The sequence below is a fragment of the Schistocerca piceifrons genome, chromosome 9 (assembly GCF_021461385.2).
Source record: "Schistocerca piceifrons isolate TAMUIC-IGC-003096 chromosome 9, iqSchPice1.1, whole genome shotgun sequence".
Lineage (NCBI taxonomy): Eukaryota > Metazoa > Arthropoda > Insecta > Orthoptera > Acrididae > Schistocerca > Schistocerca piceifrons.
This window is the reverse complement of record NC_060146.1, coordinates 119,416,412-119,439,004: the sequence shown is the minus strand read 5'-3', so window position 1 is coordinate 119,439,004 and position 22,593 is coordinate 119,416,412. Positions and strand designations below refer to the sequence as shown.

The 22,593-nt window shown below is 39.9% G+C and overlaps 1 protein-coding gene across 1 annotated transcript in view; it reads right to left on the bottom strand.

The window, feature by feature from the left end:
• LOC124717097 overlaps positions 1-22,593 on the bottom strand; it is a 357,007-nt gene that overhangs the window by 108,956 nt on the left and 225,458 nt on the right. Inside the window, exons 27-29 of the mRNA XM_047243803.1 lie at positions 21,787-22,002; positions 6,953-7,129; positions 3,067-3,264 (exon numbers count right to left, since the gene is read on the bottom strand). Of these exons, the coding sequence (XP_047099759.1) occupies positions 3,067-3,264; positions 6,953-7,129; positions 21,787-22,002 (591 nt within the window). The remainder of the gene's footprint in view (positions 1-3,066; positions 3,265-6,952; positions 7,130-21,786; positions 22,003-22,593) is intronic.

Below are 22,593 nucleotides of genomic sequence, written 5' to 3'. Positions count from 1 at the left end.
TCAGATTTGCCAATTACAATTAACAGCAATTTATGGTTACCACTTGCAATGCTGCATGTTGCAATGGCCAGCCACTCGTTTGCTAGTCTCGTGCCTATGACTGCTTTGTACTATGAGACAAGTGTTTTTTGAGGGAGCATTTTATAGTTTAGCTCAGTCTCGTCAATTTTTTATAACTGATTAGCTACCAGTTTATTTTCTAATACTATTTTTTCAAAATTTTCAGCACATTTCCCACTTTCACCATTATAATCAGAAAGATTTTCACCTGAAATAGCAACTTGCCTAGCACCGTAATGGTTTTTCCATCAAGGATAGCCACCTTTCACTTGTTGGAATACATCTTTTTCACCACCCACTTTTTGGTGCACGTTAATAGTTTTTTTTTTTTTTTGTTTTACAACAGGGCTCGATAGTCTTTTCTGACAAATTCAAATTCACACAGCGTCATCCAAGAGCTTAAGTTTTAATTTTTTCAATGCTGTTCTTATTGTTTGAGCATTTTCACCATATACTGTCAACAAAAAAGGTTCATATCTTTTTGGTTCTTTTTCCGGTCTTTAATAGTTGCCAGTCCAAAAGCCATTTCAGAAGCTAACTTAATAATAGGCTCACCTTTGTCAAGTCATTGCAGAATATTTAGTTTCCCTTTGTGATTTGTAGCCACTTTTACTCTTTCAGAATCTGTCAAACTTTTTAATGACAACTGAGCATGCACAAGGAGCGTGACTCAGGTGGAAACGTGTTGTGACAGCAGTAAAAACAAGCATTAAAACTGGGACGCTGTACAGTGCGGAGTGCAGACGGACGGTTGAACACGTGGTCAGATAACCCGAGGAGTCAATTAATCGAGGGTCAGATAATCGATGTTCTACTGTAAGTCAGTGATGTGCAAGTTACAGTACGAGGGGCACGATGCCAAGTGCAGCAGGATTCAGGCAACAGACACAAAGCAGGATAAGCAAAACACACACAACAAGTACTGCACTGACAATATTGATAAATGGGTTATTAGACAGCAATATTATGAACGAGACATAGACATAACATATTTCCAAAAAGCTCACACCTTCTGTCGAACAAAACAGAACTTTTGGGCTATCAGAGAAACTCTGGAAAAAACTATGTTCCACCTATGTGACTGATTTTAAAACATGCCAAAATAATTGAGTCATCACATGTGGACTTGAGATCGTAGTTGCAAAAGAAGAACACAAACTGTTGATTCATACACAGTACACCATTAATAAATGTTGCCAAATTAAAGTATCCGACGAGTACTGTCAAACAATTGTGCTAGGCAGTATTTCATTTTTGAAAATAGAAGTTTTTTTGTGTTCACCACTATGACTATTACGTGATTACTTTGGACTACTGTGAAGAAACAGACAGAAGAAAATTAAAAACATGGTGAGACAAGGAAAGCTGAACTTTTGGCATTAGACAGCACCAACTATCTCTTCTTTATTCCATTGCCAAAAATGTGTTAGAAAATGGTTCCCCTCCTACTGTCATCATGCCATATAGATCTAAACGGTCTGGAACCTCAAAAAGAATTAAGGTACGTCAATTATAAAGGCTGAAGATTTTGGTGCTAATAAATAAACATAATGTGCCTTACCAGTTGTGAAGTGTATAATATCTTAACCAAAATATGTTTCAGGATTACGTTAGCCCATCACTGAGTTCTTAAAGCTGGTACGCCATTAGGCACTGTCAAAAATAAAGACCCAGCAGAACAAGCACAAAATCAAACATGAAACTCTTCCTAGAATATTTCATGTTGGCATGTTATACTCTCAAGGCACAACTGGTAAAGAAGCTTTAAGCATTTGGTAATGGGATAATGCAGTCCCAAAACATGTCGTGGTAAGAATATTGCACGTTCAATAACTGGTGCACAACATTCTCAGTAGCGATTCACAAGATAGTCGTATGAGGGTTTCAAAACAGATAACCATTTAGGCAGCTTGAACATCAATTTCACTTCTTTTAATTCAAGCAGCTTTTCATTTGGCTTCACAAGGATGAGTGGATCATCTTCCAACATTTTTCACTATAGAAAAAGTGAAGGTGGTCACTGGGAAATGAACTCTGGACCTCGCCATCACTAGCCAAACACACCAACCATAAGATCGCACCATCGGTTCACTTTTGCTGTCGTCACATTAGACGATTGAAAAGGCAATTTATCGTGCCGAAAAATGTATGACGACAACTGGAGAAAAGATGTTCTGACAGACAAGGAAACTGGAAATCTAACAGAATCAGTTGGGACAGATTCAAACAATGAGTTGCCATCAATGTCTGCAAATGAAACAGAAGACGACAAATCTGCAGACACAGCTGAGGAAAATTATGACATAACCGGGCACAGTAATTTTACAAATACTGCCACTGAAGTATTGTGAACAGCCCTGGTAAGATATAGTGTGCAACCTGCTTACAATCTCATTCTAAATAGGCACTTCATTCAGTAGCACGTACAGGTGTGAAGCGTGTGGCAGCACTGAAGTGAACGCCGTTGCTGCCTCCTGTCCCAGTTTAGGGTTGGAGATAAACACAACAGTGCCGCTGCCACTCTGGCCATGTATTCAGTTCACTTTGCCACAGTACCGCAGCTCACTGCTACAGGAGCCAAAACAGAATGGCATATCTACTCGATAAATAGGAGAACGTACGAGCGGCAGTCGTACAGTTTTAATTGTCGTCTCAGAAAAACAAAGTTGCATTATTAATTTTTTGTTTGTTTGCAGGTTCACTTCTGCAGTCTCAGTACCCTTTGACATCCCCATCCCACAGAACTGTAGCATGCCGTTACAGGTGTGTGTCTCATTAGCAAATGGCTGCACCATTCTGCTTAGTTTCTTCGACGCTCGTATCTCTGCCCACGCTGATGTCTTCAGTAAGTGTAAAAGCTGGTGCAATTTTATGACCAGTCTTGATGTGAGCTTTTAAGAGAAAAAAACCATATGACTGAGGAACTCTGGGTCAACTCAGAAAGTAGAGAACTACATCAACACTTTACAGGTTCCTATTGCTAGAAACTTGTCAACACCACCCTACCTGCTCTTCTGCCATTTTTCGATGAGCAGCTGCTCCCTTGGAAGTGGATGGCACAGCATCAAACACGTCTGATAGACGACGAACTGCAGTCTTGTTCTGCATTTGTATCTTCAGTGGTGGAGAAGTCAGTTCCTGTGGCTGTCTTAAACTGCAGCAGTCCGAACGACAGCTCGGAGAAATTACCTTCGTTTTCTGAATCTGCGATTCGTGGTCCCACAAGATGATGAAAAAGAAATATTTAAAAAAAAAAAATTAACAGAATTTTTCCTCATTCTATTGATTTACGTAATGTGGAATGCGTAAAATATTTCAAAATCAAAGTACCAGATGCATCTTTTAAGCACCTATGTGGCTACATGTTGAGTAACTATATAGTTGTCAAAAATTTCCATGTGGCTATATTGTGAGTAATTATATAGTTGGCCAGACGCCAATTTTTCCTATTACTTTGATGACAAACTTACACTACTGGGCATCAAAATTGCTACACCACGAAGACGACGTGAACCAGACGCGAAATTTAACCGACAGGAAGAAGATACTGTGATATGCAAATGATTAGCTTTTCAGAGCATCCACAAAAGGTTGGCACCGGTGGCGACACCTACAATGTGCTGACATGAGGAAAGTTTCCAACCGATTTATCATACACAAACAGCAGTTGACTGGCGTTGCCTGGTGAAACGTCGTTGTGATGCCTCGTGTAAGGACGAGAAACGCGTACCATCACGTTTCCGACTTTGATAAAGGTCGGATTGTAGCCTATCGCGATTGTGGTTTATTGTATCGTGACACTGCTTCTCGCGTTGGTCGAGATCCAAAGGCTGTTAGCAGAATATGGAATCGGTGGGTTCAGGAGGGTAATACAGAACACCATGCTGGATCCCAACGGCCTCGTATCACTAGCAGTCAAGATGACAGGCATCTTATCCACATTGCTGTAACAGACCGTGCAGCCACATCTTGATCCCTGAGTCAACAGATGGGAACGTTTGCAAGACAACAACCATCTGCACGATCAGTTCAGCGACGTTTGTAGCAGCGTGGACTATCAGTTCTGAGACCATGGTCGCGGTTACCCTTGACACTGCATCACAGACAGGAGCGCCTGCAATGGTGTACTGAATGATGAACCTGGGTGCACGAATAGCAAAATGTCATTTTTTCAGATGAATCCAGGTTCTGTTTACAGCATCATGATGGTCGCATCAGTGTTTGGCGACATCGCGGTGAACACACATTGGAAGCGTGTATTTGTCATCGCCATACTGGCATATCACCCGGCGTGATGGTATGGGGTGCCATTGGTTACACGTCTCGGTCACCTCTTGTGCATATTGACAGCACTTTGAACAGTGGAAGTTACATTTCAGATGTGTTACGACCTGTGGCTCTACCCTTCATTCGATCCCTGCGAAACCCTACATTTCAGCAGGATAATGCACGACCACATGCTGAAGGTCCTGTACGGGCCTTTATGGATACAGAAAATGTTCGACTGCTGCCCTGGCCAGCACATTCTCCATATCTCTCACCAACTGAAAACGTCTGGTCAATGGTGGCTGAGCAACTGACTCGCCACAATACGCCAGTCACTACTCTTCATGAACTGTGGTATCGTGTTGAAGCTGCATGGGCAGCTGTACCTGTGCACTTCATCCAGGCTCTGTTTGACTCAATGCCCAGGCGTATCAAGGCCATTATTACGGCCAGAGGTGGTTGTTCTGGGTACTGACTTCTCACGATCTATGCACCCAAACTGCGTGAAAATGTAATTACATGTCACTTCTAGTATAATATATTTGTCCAATGAATACTTGTTCTGCATTCCTTCTTGGTGTAGCAATTTTAATGACCAACAGTGTAGTTTTATATTTAATATGCAGAAAAAAGCACATGTACATTTTTATATAACACAATATGTTAATATACTATGTAGTAATCAAACTGTAGCTGCTTCTGCTGTAAATTCATCCTTGCAAACAGTGCAATAATTCTACAGATGTAGCAATGCAAAACAGTTTTACGCAACATTATGACTAATAGCCAGTCAAAACTTGTTGACAGGCATAACGCAGATTACAACTGGAGTTACAGAATGTCCACCATTTAATACAATTGTGAACAAATGTTAAGATGGCCTCATACAGCCTAAGAGCTGTCAGGTAGATAAAGTTTTCTTTTAAAGGTTATTTTTACTACCTGTTACACTTTGCAGACCACTGGACAAATGATCAGTGATGTTTATAGCTGCACATTTCACTGACTTTTGCACCTTTCCAAAACTGTGTAATGAATGGTGAAGATAATTTTTTTTCCATAATGAAAGCGGCCAATATTCTTAAACTGCCAACTGACTGCGAGCAGAGATGTGATCTGTTCCCGCATCTGGCCATCCTGATTTAGGTTTTCTGTGATTTCCCTAAATTGCTTCAGGAAAATGCTGGGATGGTTGCTTTGAAAGGGCATGGCCACCTTCCTTTCCTAAACCGATAGGACCGATGACCTCACTATTTGGTCCCCTCCCCCAAATCAATGAATGAACAAGAGTATGGTGGTAAATACTATGGATTCTGAAAAAAAAAAAAAAAAAAATAGAAACTGGTTGAAGTTAGCTGATAAGTATGGTGTTGATACCTTTGTGATAAGCACTATTAAGAATGATATGGATTTAATTTTTAAGTATGCCTGAAAGCTTGATAGTGAGGATGGGAGTAAACCTCAAAAAGTGACGAAGAATGAACTTTTGGAAGAATGACGTCATTCCTGAAAGACAACCATACGCAGGTGACATAGGTTGTCTCTCTAGACTTAATAATATAAAACTCGCTTTTCTTCGTATGTTCAATTATCTTGATTTTTTTATTTCTGAATTACTTATGCCAACAATTAGTCTGGACAATGGAGTCTCCATTGTAATGTGAAAAGTTATAGGACCAAACACTCCCTTCAGGTACACCTAAAATTACTTTTACTTCTGAAGATTTCTCTCTGTTGAGAATGACATGCTATGTTCTCTTTGTTAGAAACTCATCAAGCTAATCAATCAGCTCGTCTGGTATTCTATACGCTTGCATTTAGTGTGAATTTTCAGATTACACTGTAATCTTCGGCAATGGAAGTACTATTAATAACAATCACTGGCTTGCCCATTCCTCTTATGTGACACACAAACCATCCCAGAAAGCAGTAAGCAAATGTGTTTCATACATCTACAGCATTTGAAACAGACTGTTTTATTGACATATGGTTGATTATTACCAGATTAAATGCCAAAAGGCCTAGAACCGTACGGCCACTCCGGCCAGCGTACTAGTCACAAAATTATTTTTTAGTGTCATACTGCCATCCATCAACATGAAAAGTCTAAAGCTTCCTGGCAAATTAAAACCATGTACTGAACCAGGGCTGTAGCCCACAACCTTCGCCTTTTGCAGGGAAGGGCTCTACCGAACGAGCTATCTGAGCACAGTTCACGGCCTGCCCTCACAGTACCTATCTGCTACCTCCCAAACTTCACAGTCTGAACAACACACAACATGTATATTTACACATAAAACAAATATACAAATAGTAACCACAATCATGCAAAGGTAGACAAACTGTTACAAAGGGCAGAAAACATTCACATAAACAAAAGGGGAGTAAAAAAATTTAAATATCAGTGCATCATGCAATCAGTAAAAATGAAGAAAAATGTAGTACGAGATTCCTACACAATCAAATTTCTCCCAAGCCTTTCCCCTAGTTTATCATACGAAGGAATTTGTCTACTTTGATGCACACTTTTCTGTTTTCACTCTATTGTAAACACGACGTCAATGATACTACAATAACGGCTGAAGACAAAGAAAACGCACATATGCAAAATAGAAAAACGCAATACCTCCTCATGTTCATCCCTCAAATTCTGCATGAAGATAGGTGATGAACCAAGAGGTTCATAAGCGGGGCTCTCAAATTCTGTTCCTTCAGATGACAAGGAATTCAGTGACGTACGAGATTCTGATAACATGGACCTCACTGATCTGCAACTTGGAGATGGCGCTAAAGATTCCAGCATCTGGAAAAGAAACATGTCCACTCTCATATCTGGCTTAGTTTGAGAAGCACTGACATGGTATTAAAATACATATAATCAACCAACACCACTGGTTCAAGTTTGTAAGTATAAACCAATAACAGAAGTGTAAAGGAGTAAGTACATTGCATATTTTCGTATTATGAAAGTACAAATACGGATTCTATCAAATACAGCACAGCAGTTTCTGTAGCAATGCAACCGAGACCGTGCTGCGCAATGCGCTTTTGTCAGCCAATCATAGCTCACGCCACCTGATCTCAACAACCAACGACAGCAGATGTTGAGAGCGTAGTACATGTGATGTAGTCAGCCAATGGCAACATCACTGTTAAGCAGTGTGAAGACACAAAAAGGACAAGTTAATGGTTTAGATTAACACGCATACAGTATAGCTACAAAGAAAGCTAAGCTTTCACTTATTATATGGGTTGTTTTTTAGCATGTGTAACCCTTTAAGATATATTAAATGCAAATGTGCCCATAAAATTTTAAATAATGACATAAATGGCTGGTCTTCTGGGTCTGAGATTTGTGCAAGAGGCTGGTCCTCGAAGTGTTAAGTTTTTAATTCTCTGTGGTTTATGAATTTCGTCACACGTAACATACATTGATCAGCCAGAACATTACTACTATCTACCCAATAGCCAGAATGTCCACCTTTGCCACAGATTACAGCATAGACACGGCACGGCAGGGAAGCAATGAGACCTCAGTACGTCGCTGGGGGGAGAAGGCACCACATCTGCACACCCCAGTCACCTAATTCCCATAAATTGCGGGGAGGGGGGGTGATGAGCTCTGATGCCACAATCAACCATGTCTCACATGCGTTCAATTGGAATCAGATCTGGTGAGTTGGAGGGCCAGCACACCGATTGAAACTCACAACTGTGTTCCTCGAACAACTCCACCACACTCCTGGCCTTGTGACATGGTACATTACCTTGTTGAAAACGGCACTGCCACCAAGAAAATGATCGTCATGAAGGGGATTACATGATCTGCAACCAGTATACAATATTCCTTGGCCATCAGGGTGCCTTGCGTGTGCTCAGCTATACATATGGATGCCCCTGTGAATGTTCTCCATAGCATACTGGAGCCACTGCCAGTTTGTCCCCATCCCACAGTACAGGTATCAAGCCGCTGTTGCCCTGGAAGACGACGGATTTGCGCCCTCCTATCGCCACATTGAAGAGGGTATAAGGATTCATCAGACCAAGACACACAATGCCACTGCGTCAATGTCACATGCCCAATTCAGTCACAATTGCCGATTTCATGGTGAAAACATTGATATACGCGTGGGTTGTTGACTGCGAAGGCCCACTGTTAGAAGTGTTCAGTGCACTGTGTTCACGCACATTTGTACTCTGCTGTCCAACATCTGCAATGTGTGGTGGCTGTCCAGCCCCATGACGTCTGGAGGTGGTTTCACCACATGTTGAAGACATTCACCACAACACTCCTCGAACACATGACAAGTTGTGCAGTTTCCGAAATGCTCGTGCTGAACCTCTGGGCCATCACAATTAGCCCTCGGTCAAACTCAAACAGATCACACGCCTTCCCTATTCTACACACAGACAGCATGCTCACTGGCACTCCATGCACCAAGCGTGTGTCTGAGTCGTCGTCATTCATTGCCAGGTGATGCCACTATCACCTCGACAGGTTTATATTCGTAGTAGGTCGGTGGCCATAATGTTCTGTCTTATCAGTGTAATCCATGTTTTGTAAAAGGAAATATAAGAAAACCGTTCTTGGCATAAGAACTAAGACTCTACCACTGAAAGTACACTAATATTTTGCTATGTAGTGAATTTAACACAAGCTCTCTTACTCTGCAATACTTTTAAGTGTCATTTCCAATACGGTTTACATCTACACAACACTGTAAAGAGCTAGTAAGAAGGAACACAAATTTCTTGCAAAAATTATAAAGGAAGAACAGTTGTTTGTATACACCAGAACTAAGAGCAACAAGCTAAAATAAGTTTTTCATGACTGTTTCAAATTGTATAAAAAATTAAAAAGGTTATCTGTGGAGCAAAGACAAGTGGCAGTTTATATTTCACTCCAGGAATAAAATTAAGCCATGTGGGGGGGTTGCAATGATAAAACACAGTGTGCTGCAGGTTTATAATTTACCGAAGAATGGTGTTCAATAAATTTAAGATGTATACAATATAGAATGAGATATAACATCAAGCCTCGAGGTGGTACCAGACAAGTGCTGAAACATATCTCGTTATTGTAAAACATTGTTTTAGGAAAGGAGATTTGTAAAATTCTGCTAAAGCTGTCAATATATTTGAAACAAAACATTTTATTCAATACTACTGACCACCAAATTTGCCTGCTTAGTCATCTTCAAGTGAACACTTGCATATGTTCGCATGTATATAGCATTAAGAGATCTCGTATTATGTCATAAAAGAAACAGGACATCCGAGAACACTCCAAGGGCACCGGAATTTTGTGGACCATAGAGAAATGCATATTTTGGCTTAAAGCGCACATTCATATGTCCAGACTTACCCTGAAGTAGACCCCTTACCTCGTATTACGCTTCTCAGAGTGTTTTTAGAGTTTGCCATTTTTCTTGAAGTACCAGTACTGTATTATCTCATGTTTGGTTCTTTACTATGGCATAATATTATACATGCCAGACAATGTAAACATGTACTCAAAATTCAACATAAAATTGACATTAGCCAATAGTGCAGAATGAAACATTTCATTTCAAATAAATTGACTGTCTCTGTGGAAAAGATTAACAAAAAGCAGAATTGCTTTAGCAAACCGACAAAAATAACTCGATTGTTCTGCAAGACATTTAATGCTCGATTGCTAATAATGTGGAAATAAAATAAAATTATAAAACTGAAACCAATAACATACTTTAGTCTTCCATAGTTATGTGAATGTATTTTAAGTCACTTCGTAGCTCCAGTCACAGAATCCATTTTGTTTTCATTTGATGTGAGAACTGTAAACGAAGAGAAAACATCAAAGCCACAAAACATAAACATGGATCACATGGAGAATACCAATCTCCCCCCATCACTATAACTCGGATAGCTCTGGGCATTCGTGAATCTGGCATCTTCGGCAAGCCACAAAAATTTTTCCAAGTAGCATCTGCATGCTTGCTGCTACTGCTCATACAGCTAACAGCCACACTTCAAGTAGCCAGAAGTAGGGGAAGGCACTGTTCATATGTGACTATGTGCATGTGTGTGATCCCAATGGCAACTGCTGAAATGAACCAGTTGTATCATCACACTAGCCGAAAGCACTTTGTTGTTATGAAACATTACACAGTCTTCGTCTTACGGCCTTTGACACATTTTGTTGTTGGTAGATGCTGGTGTGTGCATGGCATTTTGTTGTTGTAAATGGTACATTTTCTTTGCAACTAAAGTTTTATTTTGATGTTATTCTCTTGTGTATGTTATAATGCTGCGTATTGTTCTAAAGTAAAATTTTTTGACAGAGTATTAGGTCTTACCAGTCAAAATTGCGAAAAATTTAGCTGATAAAACAATGAAAAATTCCCGGCTTTTTCCATGATGAAAAAATTCCCATGTTTTTCCCAGTTGTCCAGGGGAGTATACACACTGTATATGATCCTCTAGATGCACTGTACCACAATAGAGTATGTCTAAAATTCTTGCTTGATATGTTTTACATAAATGTGCATATAATTATACTTTTGATATGTGTATGTATCACATTAATGGTAAAAGTACAATATGTGTTTCATTTGATTGCAGTTTTTGTACTATTTCAGCATGCCAGGAAGGACAGTGCTGAGACGATAGCCACATAAGTCAGAGCAGTTGTGTCAGCAGGGACAAGTGGAGACTGTAAAAAGGTGTTTTGCATCTTTGTGATCGCACTATTGTGAAACAGCTACCCTCATTACTTAATTTGCGTGAATCCTGTCATGTACAAATGACAAAGTATATCCACTGCGATGAAATTCCTAAATTTCTGTGGATATTCAGGCCTCAACTTCATTAACAGGGTTGTATTTCTCTGCCTTCACGCCTTCTTCCAAGCCAAGGCCAAACCCAATTCCTACTCCTGGTATTATGTTGTCATTCTGCCCTTCTCCTAATGACTGAGGCAGACACTGGCATCGCTAAAGCTGCACAGATAATTATGTCCACCATGTGTAAAATCCCATTAAACATTAAAATAGACAATCATTTCCTTGTACTAGCATTACATAAAAAAACACACAGTCCACAATTCTGTAGAATCATAACATAATTTCATTGTAGCTGCACAAGGTAACAATAACTGCTTAAAAAATATGAAGCTAGATCTCTCAGAAGTTTCAATATGAGTGAATAGCAGCTTTACAAAAATATCAACTTTCACACACAACAGTGTAATGGACATGTGGTTCCGAATATGTACCCTTGGGGCACTGGTGCAGACTTACGCATTATGTGTATCGTGTAATAGGGCTAATGAAAAATTTGGCAGCTGTACACTTGTGAAGACTTTTATATAATAGGTGTGGGGTGTAATACTGGATTTAGGCTATAGACATGCAGTCAAAAATGTCTGTAAGTAATCAACCTGAAAACAGAGGACACCACGCTCACAATTATTCATGTTAATGTGTGCTCAAGACTGCACGGATAAAATATTAAAAACACAGATAAGACATTTTTACTGAAATCGGTTATTTACTGTATTAACACAACAGGAACTGTTACTTGTCAGAACTTACTAACTTACTTTCAATATTAAACTTAAAATACAGTGTGTATTTTATATCACTTGCTCCTAGTTGACTTCTGAGAACTAATTGTACATTTTGTTTGTTTTTCTTCATTCACTATCTTTCACAATGACAGTTCTCATTTTCTGGAGAGTTAAAACATCAGCTTTGTCAAAATAAATTTGTCCCATACACTCGAAATTCAGATCGATCCATTTCAGTGGTTCAGTGTGCATGATAATCATTTCCTTGACTACTCTGTCTTTGCTCTGTTCCTCTACTGAACACACATTGTTCACTATATCTGTATCACTTAACTACTCTAATCCTGGTTTGTAGGCTCCACTGTTTAACTGCTCGCAGACTGTTTTGTCAAAAAAACTATTTGCAACCAAAAATTTGTATTCTAAATGGAAATATTTGTTCTAAATGTAACAGAATAAGTCAGGTTTTGCTTTTTTTAAATTTTTTTCCAAAAATCAACTAACTGAAATTTAACAATGTGAGAACTGTCTCGTTGTCTTTGTCTTCCCAATTAAAAATTTGCATTCTGCATGAAAGTATTTGTTCTAATTGTAACAGAATAAGCTTAGTTTCTTTTCTTTATTTTAGTTTTTCAATAGTCATCAAACCATGCAAGGATAATCCACTGGCTGGATCATCAGAAGATCAGTGTATTTTATGCAGTGAAATCTTATTGTCCTAAGCAAAAGTAAAACTAAAAAACGTAAAAACAAAGTAAAGAGCACAGCATTTTAAAGGATAAAATTTACATAAGTATGTAATGCATAGAGTAATAATCTAAAGCTATGTAATAAGCACTGGGCATTTATGACATATACATAAAGCTTGGAAATTTCAAGAAAGCTGCATGCACGAACAACACACACTCACATGTGCGTACAACATTAAATGACAATAGCACTGACACACACACACCTGTACAGCAACACTGTCTCGGTTGATTACAATTGTACAAGGGTAGAACCAACTACAGAATTACAAATACGATGTGCTCTAGCAAAATTAAATCAAACAAAACTGTCTGTGTGATACATTAGTGTAAGAGTAAACCACTGGATTGGTAACGAAAAGATTGCGAGTTCAAATACACACCCAAACATTTTTTAGACTTATTGTTATTTAGCTCTAAGAAAACTCTGTTCTTGTAGTAATGCAGTCATAAAATGAATGCCTTAATTTTAGTTAGTAGTAACCCTTTCATCAGTTTTACAAAGGAAGTGTTTTGCTGTTTTATTTCCACATGCATTACTATAAAAACCTGAGAATTTATATAAATCATTATTCCTTGCTTTTAGTTGTTGATCAACGTACTAAAATGCAATGGAGATTTGTCTTGTCCATAAGCGTACAGAATTGGAATCTGTGAATTGTTCTGTAGCTCAAAGGAAAACACATTTAATTTCAGAGTAACATAACAACACAGAAGGGTTCCCCATGCACGATATCATCAGGAAACAGCTAAGTATTATTTATAGGAGTCTAATAAGATGTATTTTTGCTGCTAAATTAAATCACCTGCATAAGAGTGTTGAAACTTTCGAAGCAAATACACTGGAAAATACGGGATGAAATATTGACAATACATTTAAAAGGATAGACTGCTACTAACTATATAGTGGAGATGAGGTGTCACAGACAGACGCAAAAAAAAAAAAGACTGCTAAACAAGTCGGCTTTCATCAAAAGGCATTCTTCTGGATTAGACAACTCACACAGATATGACCACTTTCTCAGGCTGCTGAGTCTGGTCTCAACAGGCAGAGACAGTGGTCATGTGTATGCAAATTGTGTTTTAGTGAGCATGTGTCTAATTCAGAAGAAAGCCTTTTGGTTGAAAGCTTTTGTTATGCCTGTCTGTGATTCAGCATCTCCACTACATGGTGAGTAGCATCTATCTTTTTCATAATATTGTCACTGGAGCAAATATCTTGAATACTAATTCTGGACGTCATGGGGCTGAAGTGGAAGAACAAAGTGGTTTCCAAAGAGGTAGGTCTTGTGTAGATCATCAAGAAGAGACTGGAAAAAATTTAAACAGTCATTTGGTCCTGGTCAGTCTTGAGAAAGCATATGACAGTGCCATTAAAGATATTATTTGTGGTGTTGTGGCGAGGAGAACTGCCAAAAATTTACAAAAGAAATATCATAAACCTCTACAAGTCTGCAGCATGTTTCATTAATGTGGGAGCAGAAATTTCTAGTGACACCTTTTGAATAATTAAAGGACAGAAACAAAGATGCTGTGTCCCACACTCCTTAAGAAGTATGTGCAGAAGGCAATGGATCTCAGGTGTAGAAAGTGCATAGGCCTGGGGAATGAAGTAGGAAATCAGTGTATGTATGCACTTCTCTGTAAATGAAGAAGAGGATACATCTTTCTGCTTAGCAGCTGGTTGGAAGAAGGTAAAAAATAGAGTTTGGAAATTAATTCTGAGAAGATGGAATGTTCATGTTGTGGAGAGCAGGGAAGTAACTTGGACACTGACGGTCATCAAATTACAATGGCTGAAGAGTTTCAGTACCCAGGTAGTATCCTATCACATCATGGAAAATGAGGCCTAAATACCAAACAATGGATCATGCAGGGAAGAGCAGCTACCCCAAAATTAAATCCTACACTTTGGTTCTCAAAACTAAGATTTAAGGTTAAAATGTGATTAAATATATATGCATCATAGAACCAATAAAAAGTTTTGGGAGTGAATGTTGGGAACTCACAGAAAAAAAGTAAAAAGAGGATCAGAGTTTTAGAAATGAACCACTTGAGAAGACCATAAAAGAAATAAGGAAATAACAGATAGGGCACAGAACAGACTTGTTATACACTGAAGAGCCAAAGAAACTGGTATAGGTTTGCATATTCAAATACAGAGATATGTAAGCACACAGAATACGGCTATATAAGACAACAAGTATCTGTCACAGTTGTTAGATCAGTTACTGCTGATACAATGGCAGGTTATCAAGATTTGAGTGAGTTTTAATGTGGTGTTATAGTCGACACACGAGCAATTGGACACAGCATCTCCGAGGCAGTGACGAAGTGGGGATTTTCCCGTACGACCATTTCATGAATGTACCGTGAATATCAGGACTCCGGTAAAACACCAAATCTCCGAGGACGCTGTGGCTGGAAAAAGAACGGGACCAACGACAACTGAAGAGAATCATTCAATGTGACAGAAGTGCAACTCTTCCGCATATTGCTGCAGATTTCAATGCTGGGCCATCAATAAGTGTCAGTGTGCAAACCACTCAATGCAACATCATCGATATGGGCTTTTAGAACTGAAGGACCAGTTGTGTACCCTCAATGACTGCATGACACAAAGCTTTACATCTCAGCTGGGCCCGTCATCACCAATATCGGACTCTTGATGACTGGAAACATGTTGCCTGGTCAGCAAGTCTCACTTCAAATTGTGTCGAGCAGATGGATGTGTACAGCTATGGACACAACCTCATGAATCCATGCACCTTGCATGGCAGCAGGGGCTGTTCACGTTGGTGGAGGCTCTGTAATTGTATGGGGCGTATGCAGTTACAGTGATATGGGACCCCTGATACATCTAGATACGATTCTGAACCCCTGATACATCTAGATACGATTCTGACAGGTGACACATACCTAAGCATCCTGCCTGATCACCAGCATCCATTCATGTCCATTGTGCATTCTGACGGACTTGGGAAATTCCAGCAGGACAATGTGAAACCCCACGCATCCAGAATTGCTACAGAGTGGCTCCAGGAATACTCTTCTGAGTTTAAACACTTCTGCCGGCTACCAAACTACCCAGACATGAACATTATTGAGCATATCTGGGATGCCTTGCAATGTGCTGTTCAGAAGAAAACTCCACGCATACTCTTACAGATTTATGGACAGCCCTGCAGGATTCATGGTGTCAATACCCTCCAGCACTATCTCAGACATTAGTGAGTCCATGCCACATCGTGTTGCAGCACTTCTGTGTGCTCTCGGGGGCCCTACACCATATTAGGTAGGTGCACCAGTTTCTTTGGCTCTTCAGTGGAATATAGAATAGAAAGAAGACAGCTAGGATGGTTTGGGCAAGTCAAAAGAATGGAAGAAGATAGGTAGCCAAATGACAACTACCTGGATAGAGAAGAAGACAAAGGCAAAAAGGATCGCTAAGGGATATCCACGAAGTGACATAAAGAACAGCAATAGAAGAGGATGAGGAAGAATGATGAGATTGAGGTGTTTTGATGACAGCGATGCCACACACATTGACAGCTGTACGACTGCCACAACAAGAAGTGAAGTAACACGTATTTGTGAATGTGCATTATAGAGAAAATTGTCTTCAAATGTGGTACATATTTGTAGGAAGGAATGTGAAATTAAATTTAGGCTTTTGTAATACAACAAAATGAGTACAAGATAAACATTTAGTATACATCTGTGATCATGCCTCACATTGTATAATGTGTTTAATTATACAATTACTGTTATTAATGAATCATCCACTCACACAGAGAACAAAACAATACTTCTTCAGGCAATTATAGTGTTACAAGTTTGGCATCGCTAAGTGTGGCAACAATATGAAACAGGGAATGGTCTATACAAAGTGTTCCGAATAGTGCCAATTTTTAATGTCCAGAGGCCAACTTATAGTCTCCTTAATGTATCTTGTCTGTTGTGGGCTCATAACATACTAATTTGCGTGGGTTATCAATTAATAATAAGATCACTACATATTCTGAGTTCAAGTATCACAAATTTCCTTTAGATCGAAAAGCTTATGTCCATGAATCAGCATAATTTTAGGAAGCACTGCCCATGTCAAACTCAGTTTGCCCTCTTCTCACATGATATACTGCAATCTCTAGATAAACACAACAGGCAGATTCCATATTTTTAGATTTTTGAAAAGCATTTGACACATTGGCCCACTGAAGACTGTTAACGTAGGAACACGTGCACGGATATGTGAGCAACTTGAAGACTTCTTAAGTAATAGAACATAGTACATTGGTCTCAATGGCAAGTGTGCATCAGAGACAAGCATACTGCAGGAATGCCCCAAGAAAGTGCGATAGGACCATTATTATTTTCTATATACATACAATCTGGCAGATAGCGTGGGCAGCAATCTCTGGTTGTTTGCTGACAATGCTGTGGTGCACAGGAAGGTGTCAAAGAAGAGTGACTGTAGGAGTGTACAAGATGACTTAGACAAAGTTCTAGATAGTGTGATGAATTGCAGCTGGTTCTAAATGCAGAAAAATGGAAGTTAATGTGGATGAGTAGGAAAAACAAACCCACAATGTTGGGATACAACATTAGTAGTGCCCTGCTTGATACAGTTACATCATTTAAATATTTGGGCGCAATGTTGCAGAGCAATATGAAATGGAACAAGCATATGAAGACTGTGGTACGGAAGGCTATTGATCGACTTCGGTTTATTGGGAGAATATAGGGAAAGCATGGTTCATCTGTAAAGATGATGAAATACAGGATGCTAGTGCGACCTATTCTTGCATACTGCTGGAGTGTTTGTGATCCACACCAGGCCGTACTGAAGGAAGACATCAATGCAATTCAGAGGCACGCTGCTAGATTTGTTACCAGTAGGTTCAAACAACACACTAGTATTATGGAGATGTTTTGGGAACTCTATTGGGAATCCCTGAAGGGAAGGCAATGTTCTTTTGGAGGGACACTATGCATATTGAAGTGGATGTTCTGCTACAAAAGCTACTCAAGCATGTATGCTCTTCACCTAGATTAATAAAAGTAATTAATACCTTATACTTGCGAGTGTTGGGATATGGTCCTATCTGAGATGTTATTTAATAAAATGAGGAAGATTTCCTTTGCCTTTGTATTAAGCAAATTAATAAGGTGCTGCAGTGTTTCACACTTTACCTGGCTGCCACCACGGGCAGTGCCTGGAACCTATGACAAGAGCGGACTCGCATCTCACACATCGCGAAGGGACCATTGTATTCATCTTTGAATAGGGAAGATTGGAGTTTTAGTGCTTGGCTTAATTTTCTATGAATTGATAAGCCAATGACTTCAATACATAGACGTCATCTACAGGGCTATTACAAATGATTGCAGCGATTTCATAAATTCACTGTAGCTCCATTCATTGACATATGGTCACGACACACTACAGATACGTAGAAAAACTCAAAGTTTTGTTCAGCTGAAGCCGCACTTCAGGTTTCTGCTGTCAGAGCGCTCGAGAGCGCAGTGAGACAAAATGGCGACAGGAGCCGAGAAAGCGTATGTCGTGTTTGAAATGCACTCACATCAGTCAGTCATAACAGTGCAACGACACTTCAGGACGAAGTTCAACAAAGATCCACCAACTGCTAACTCCATTCGGCGATGGTATGCCCAGTTTAAAGCTTCTGGATGCCTCTGTAAGGGGAAATCAACGGGTCGGCCTGCAGTGAGCGAAGAAACGGTTGAACGCGTGCGGGCAAGTTTCACGCGTAGCCCGCGGAGAATTGGCTCATGCCAGAACTGGAGACCGACAGCGCCGACTTCATCTTTCAACAGGATGGTGCTCCACCGCACTTCCATCATGATGTTCGACATTTCTTAAACAGGAGATTGGAAAACCGATGGATCGGTCGTGGTGGAGATCATGATCAGCAATTCATGTCATGGCCTCCACGCTCTCCCGACTTAACCCCATGCGATTTCTTTCTGTGGGGTTATGTGAAAGACTCAGTGTTTAAACCTCCTCTACCAAGAAACGTACCAGAACTGCGAGCTCGCATCAACGATGCTTTCGAACTCATTGATGGGGACATGCTGCGCCGAGTGTGGGAGGAACCTGATTATCGGCTTGATGTCTGCCGAATCACTAAAGGGGCACATATCGAACATTTGTGAATGCCTAAAAAAACTTTTTGAGTTTTTGTATGTGTGTGCAAAGCATTGTGAAAATATCTCAAATAATAAAGTTATTGTAGAGCTGTGAAATCGCTTCAATCATTTGTAATAACCCTGTATATATGATTGCATAAAATAAAAATCGTATGTGAGGCATGCATCAGTTTGCACAGCAATATGAAAATCTTGTAAGGTGGGTGCTACGCAGCTTTTGCAGGGTGGGCCAAAAGTCACTACCCATCAGGATAGTCTTCCAATAGCCCGTCTATGAGATGAGGTCTGTAATGTTTGAATTTCGCCTTATGTAGAAATCTCCACACAAAAGTTGTAAAAATATTGTGTTTAAGACAGAGCTTCTGAGCAGACTTTTTAGGGTTCTGTATAACTGCTTCTAAAACTTTAAGCTTAGTTTCATCACTTATTGATGGCGTGCCTGATCTGTGACAACCCGCTGCACATCCACTTTTCTCAAAATGTTTCCACAATCTGCAGACAGCCTTCTGTGTGGATGAAACAGTGTTGAAATTATTATTATGCTCATTTATTATTAAATTATAACCACCTTAGTACTACGTTTCCAAAGCAAAAACTCTTTTCTTCATCAGAAAACATCTTCACAACACGTAAGAATCAACAACAAACAATGTCAGAGATGTCCGATTTAACAGCAGTGTGTTCTGGTGTTTGTATCAATAATTTTCAAACAAAAAATAGCAGTGCACCTTGGTGTTATTACAGAAAAATGAGATTACCTTAATGTTTTCAACAGGTACAATGGGTAATGACTTTTGCCCAAACCCATACATATTCGATAAAAGACGTCTTGCTTTACGCTGTGAGCTGCACTTTAAAACTATTTAATTGCCAACGGGTATATGGGCATATAACCATTGTAAGTGGCCTGCAATATGTACATCTACATCAAATGTTGTGTGTGTCAAGTATGAAAGCTTTATGACACTTAGATTGATGTGCATCTCTGTGGAACACAGGCACACTTGCCTTCAGCTCCACGTTTGTATCTCATGACAGTAGTGTCAAATATGACCAAGAAGTGTAGCTGTTAAATAATTTACAGCTATAGAAAACAATGGAAACTCCAGGTAAGAATATCAACAACGCAGGAAAAGTAAGATTGCTACTTACCATAAAGAAGACACATTATGTTGCAGATAGGCACTTTTAAAAGACATGCACGCTCCACAACGCGTCGTAAGCAGTTCCCGTCGGAGTGTGTTCCAGTGTTCCTTTCCTCAACCAATGAGACTGACTACTGCTGGATGATTGTCGGTGCCTGTGGATATTCTGCAATATGTCTTCCCGACGCATCCTGTATGAGCTCGGTGGAATTTAAGTTGCGGGAACAGGCAGACCAGTCCATTCACAAAATATCCTCTCCGGTGCATATTGATGCAGTTGTGTATTGTCATCCATAAAGACGATGACAGAGCTGAATGCACCCCCTGTAAATATGCACACGAGAAGGGGGCACAGTGTCACAATAACGTTAATCAGTGAGTGCATTGTATTAAAAGATCTGGAGGTCAGAACGACCGTGCACCACTGTGCCTCCCCACACCGTATACCAGAACCCCCGAAATGATCACGTTCGACAGTGCCAGTCGTATCCTCACACAGCAAGAGCTGGGAGCACGTACTGTAGCCCAGAACCTTGTCGAACGTAATCGTTTTGGTGGTCCTAGTGTCACTGTGTGACCAGTGTGGGGAGTCACAATGTCGCGTGGAGACTTACTGACCTCCAAATCTTTTAACCATTACTGTGACACTGTACTCCATTCCCACGTGCAGTTTTTCAGGGACGGATTCAGCCCCGACTTCACTTTTACGGATGACAATGCGCGACCGCCATCGAACAGCGCAAGTGGAGGAACTCTCGGAACGAGAGGATATTTGTCGAATGGACTGCCTCTACCTTAAATCCCATTGAACGGGTGTGGGATATGTTGAGGAGACATCTTCCAGCACGTCCATATGCACCAGTGTCCTTCCTCCAGTTGTCAGCCGTACTGGTGGAAGAATGGAATGCTCTACCACAATAATTCCTTACCAGCATGGAGCGCATTGCAGAGCACATACAGCCGTCCGTGGTGATTACACACCCTATTAAAACTGTGTCCCTCCTTTGTAAACTCCAGGCGACCAATGTAAATTGTGATGACTTCAGCGTAATTCTTGTTTTTGAATAAAAGTGTCACTTCTGTTCATCTTATTGTGCATTTCTTGCAATTACTTTATTAACTACACTGTACAGTTCTCTGTGTATATTGTCCAAGTTTTGTTGAGTTATTTTACTTGCCAGTGATACATCATATGACAGTTACTTTTGTCCTTAAGTTTTACAGACTAGTGTACTTTTAAAAACCAGCTCATTGTAGAGGGCAGGTTCTATTGGATCAAATTTTATAGTAATAATTCAGGGTACCCATCTGACTAACGTAACTATACAACATCAAAAGCATTACCACACAAACGTGCATCTTTCAACAATGAATACCCCCTCCCAAACACTCATTCACGTGTGAATGCATGCACATGCACACGCAATATAACTTCACATTTCCAATTTCCCAATCATACAACAACAGTACATAAATAACTTTCTCCTATAGTGGTTCAAATGGTTCTGAGCACGATGGGACTTAACTGCTGAGGTCATCAGTCCCCTAGAACTTAGAACTACTTAAATCTAACCAACCTAAGGACATCACACACATCCATGCCCGAGGCAGGATTCGAACCTGCAACCGTAGCGGTCGTGCGGCTCCAGACTGAAGCGCCTAGAACCGCTCGGCCACTCCGACCGGCTCTCCTACACTAGAACAGGTGTCTAATATTTCATGTGAATGAAAGTTGTATAATAGGTACTACTTCAATTTCTTTTTCGAGGTGTTACGCATAACTAACTGAAGAAAATTACTATTTAAACAAACAATGCACATGCACAATTTAACCCAGTTCACTCGCCTTTTGCCTTGTCCTCACATTACTATCGCCACCATATAGAAAATTTGAGGTAACATCTTGAAGCTTATTCACACTGGTATTCTGGCATATTTTTGCCTTTAATCTTTCCAATTTGGTCGGAATTTTGTTAAGCAACTTGGAGGCTTGATCTGGATAATGATGTTTGTTGTTATAGAGTACACTCATGTCAGCTTGTGCTGCAGCTTTTGGAAGAATCTACAAAATGGGAGCAGTTTTCATTAAGCAAAGAGCAGTTAATATATTAAACACCAAAGTTTCTAAGATAATAAGTGTCCGTCTAAAAGTGGATAGGTCTAAGAAAATTAACCACCACAAATCAGTTAACAATGTTTATGGTGAAAAAGTGTAAACAAAACAGCATTTTGTGCCATCACACAGTCACCAAGTAAAGTTCTGAGCCTTCCACATCCTTAACTTATTAGTGGCATACATATATGATCTCCACCAGAAGTAAAAATTCTCTCTCCTCTCTCTCTCTCTCTCTCTCTCTCTCTCTCTCTCTCTCTCTCTCTCTCTCTCCCCCCCCCCCTCCCCACAACACACACACACACACACACACACACACACACACACACCATACTGGGCTAGTACCCCTGAGAGAAACAACATGTCAGAGAACAGCTAAGACACAGCATTTAGATTAACTACAGAAGGACACTACACTGAAATGAAACTTCCTAATTATTGTATGGAAACAACACTGACATAGTTTGCACAAAGATGTTTCCATTTACAATGTAACAAATTTAACAAACAGAAACACAACTAATTAATATTAATGAGCAA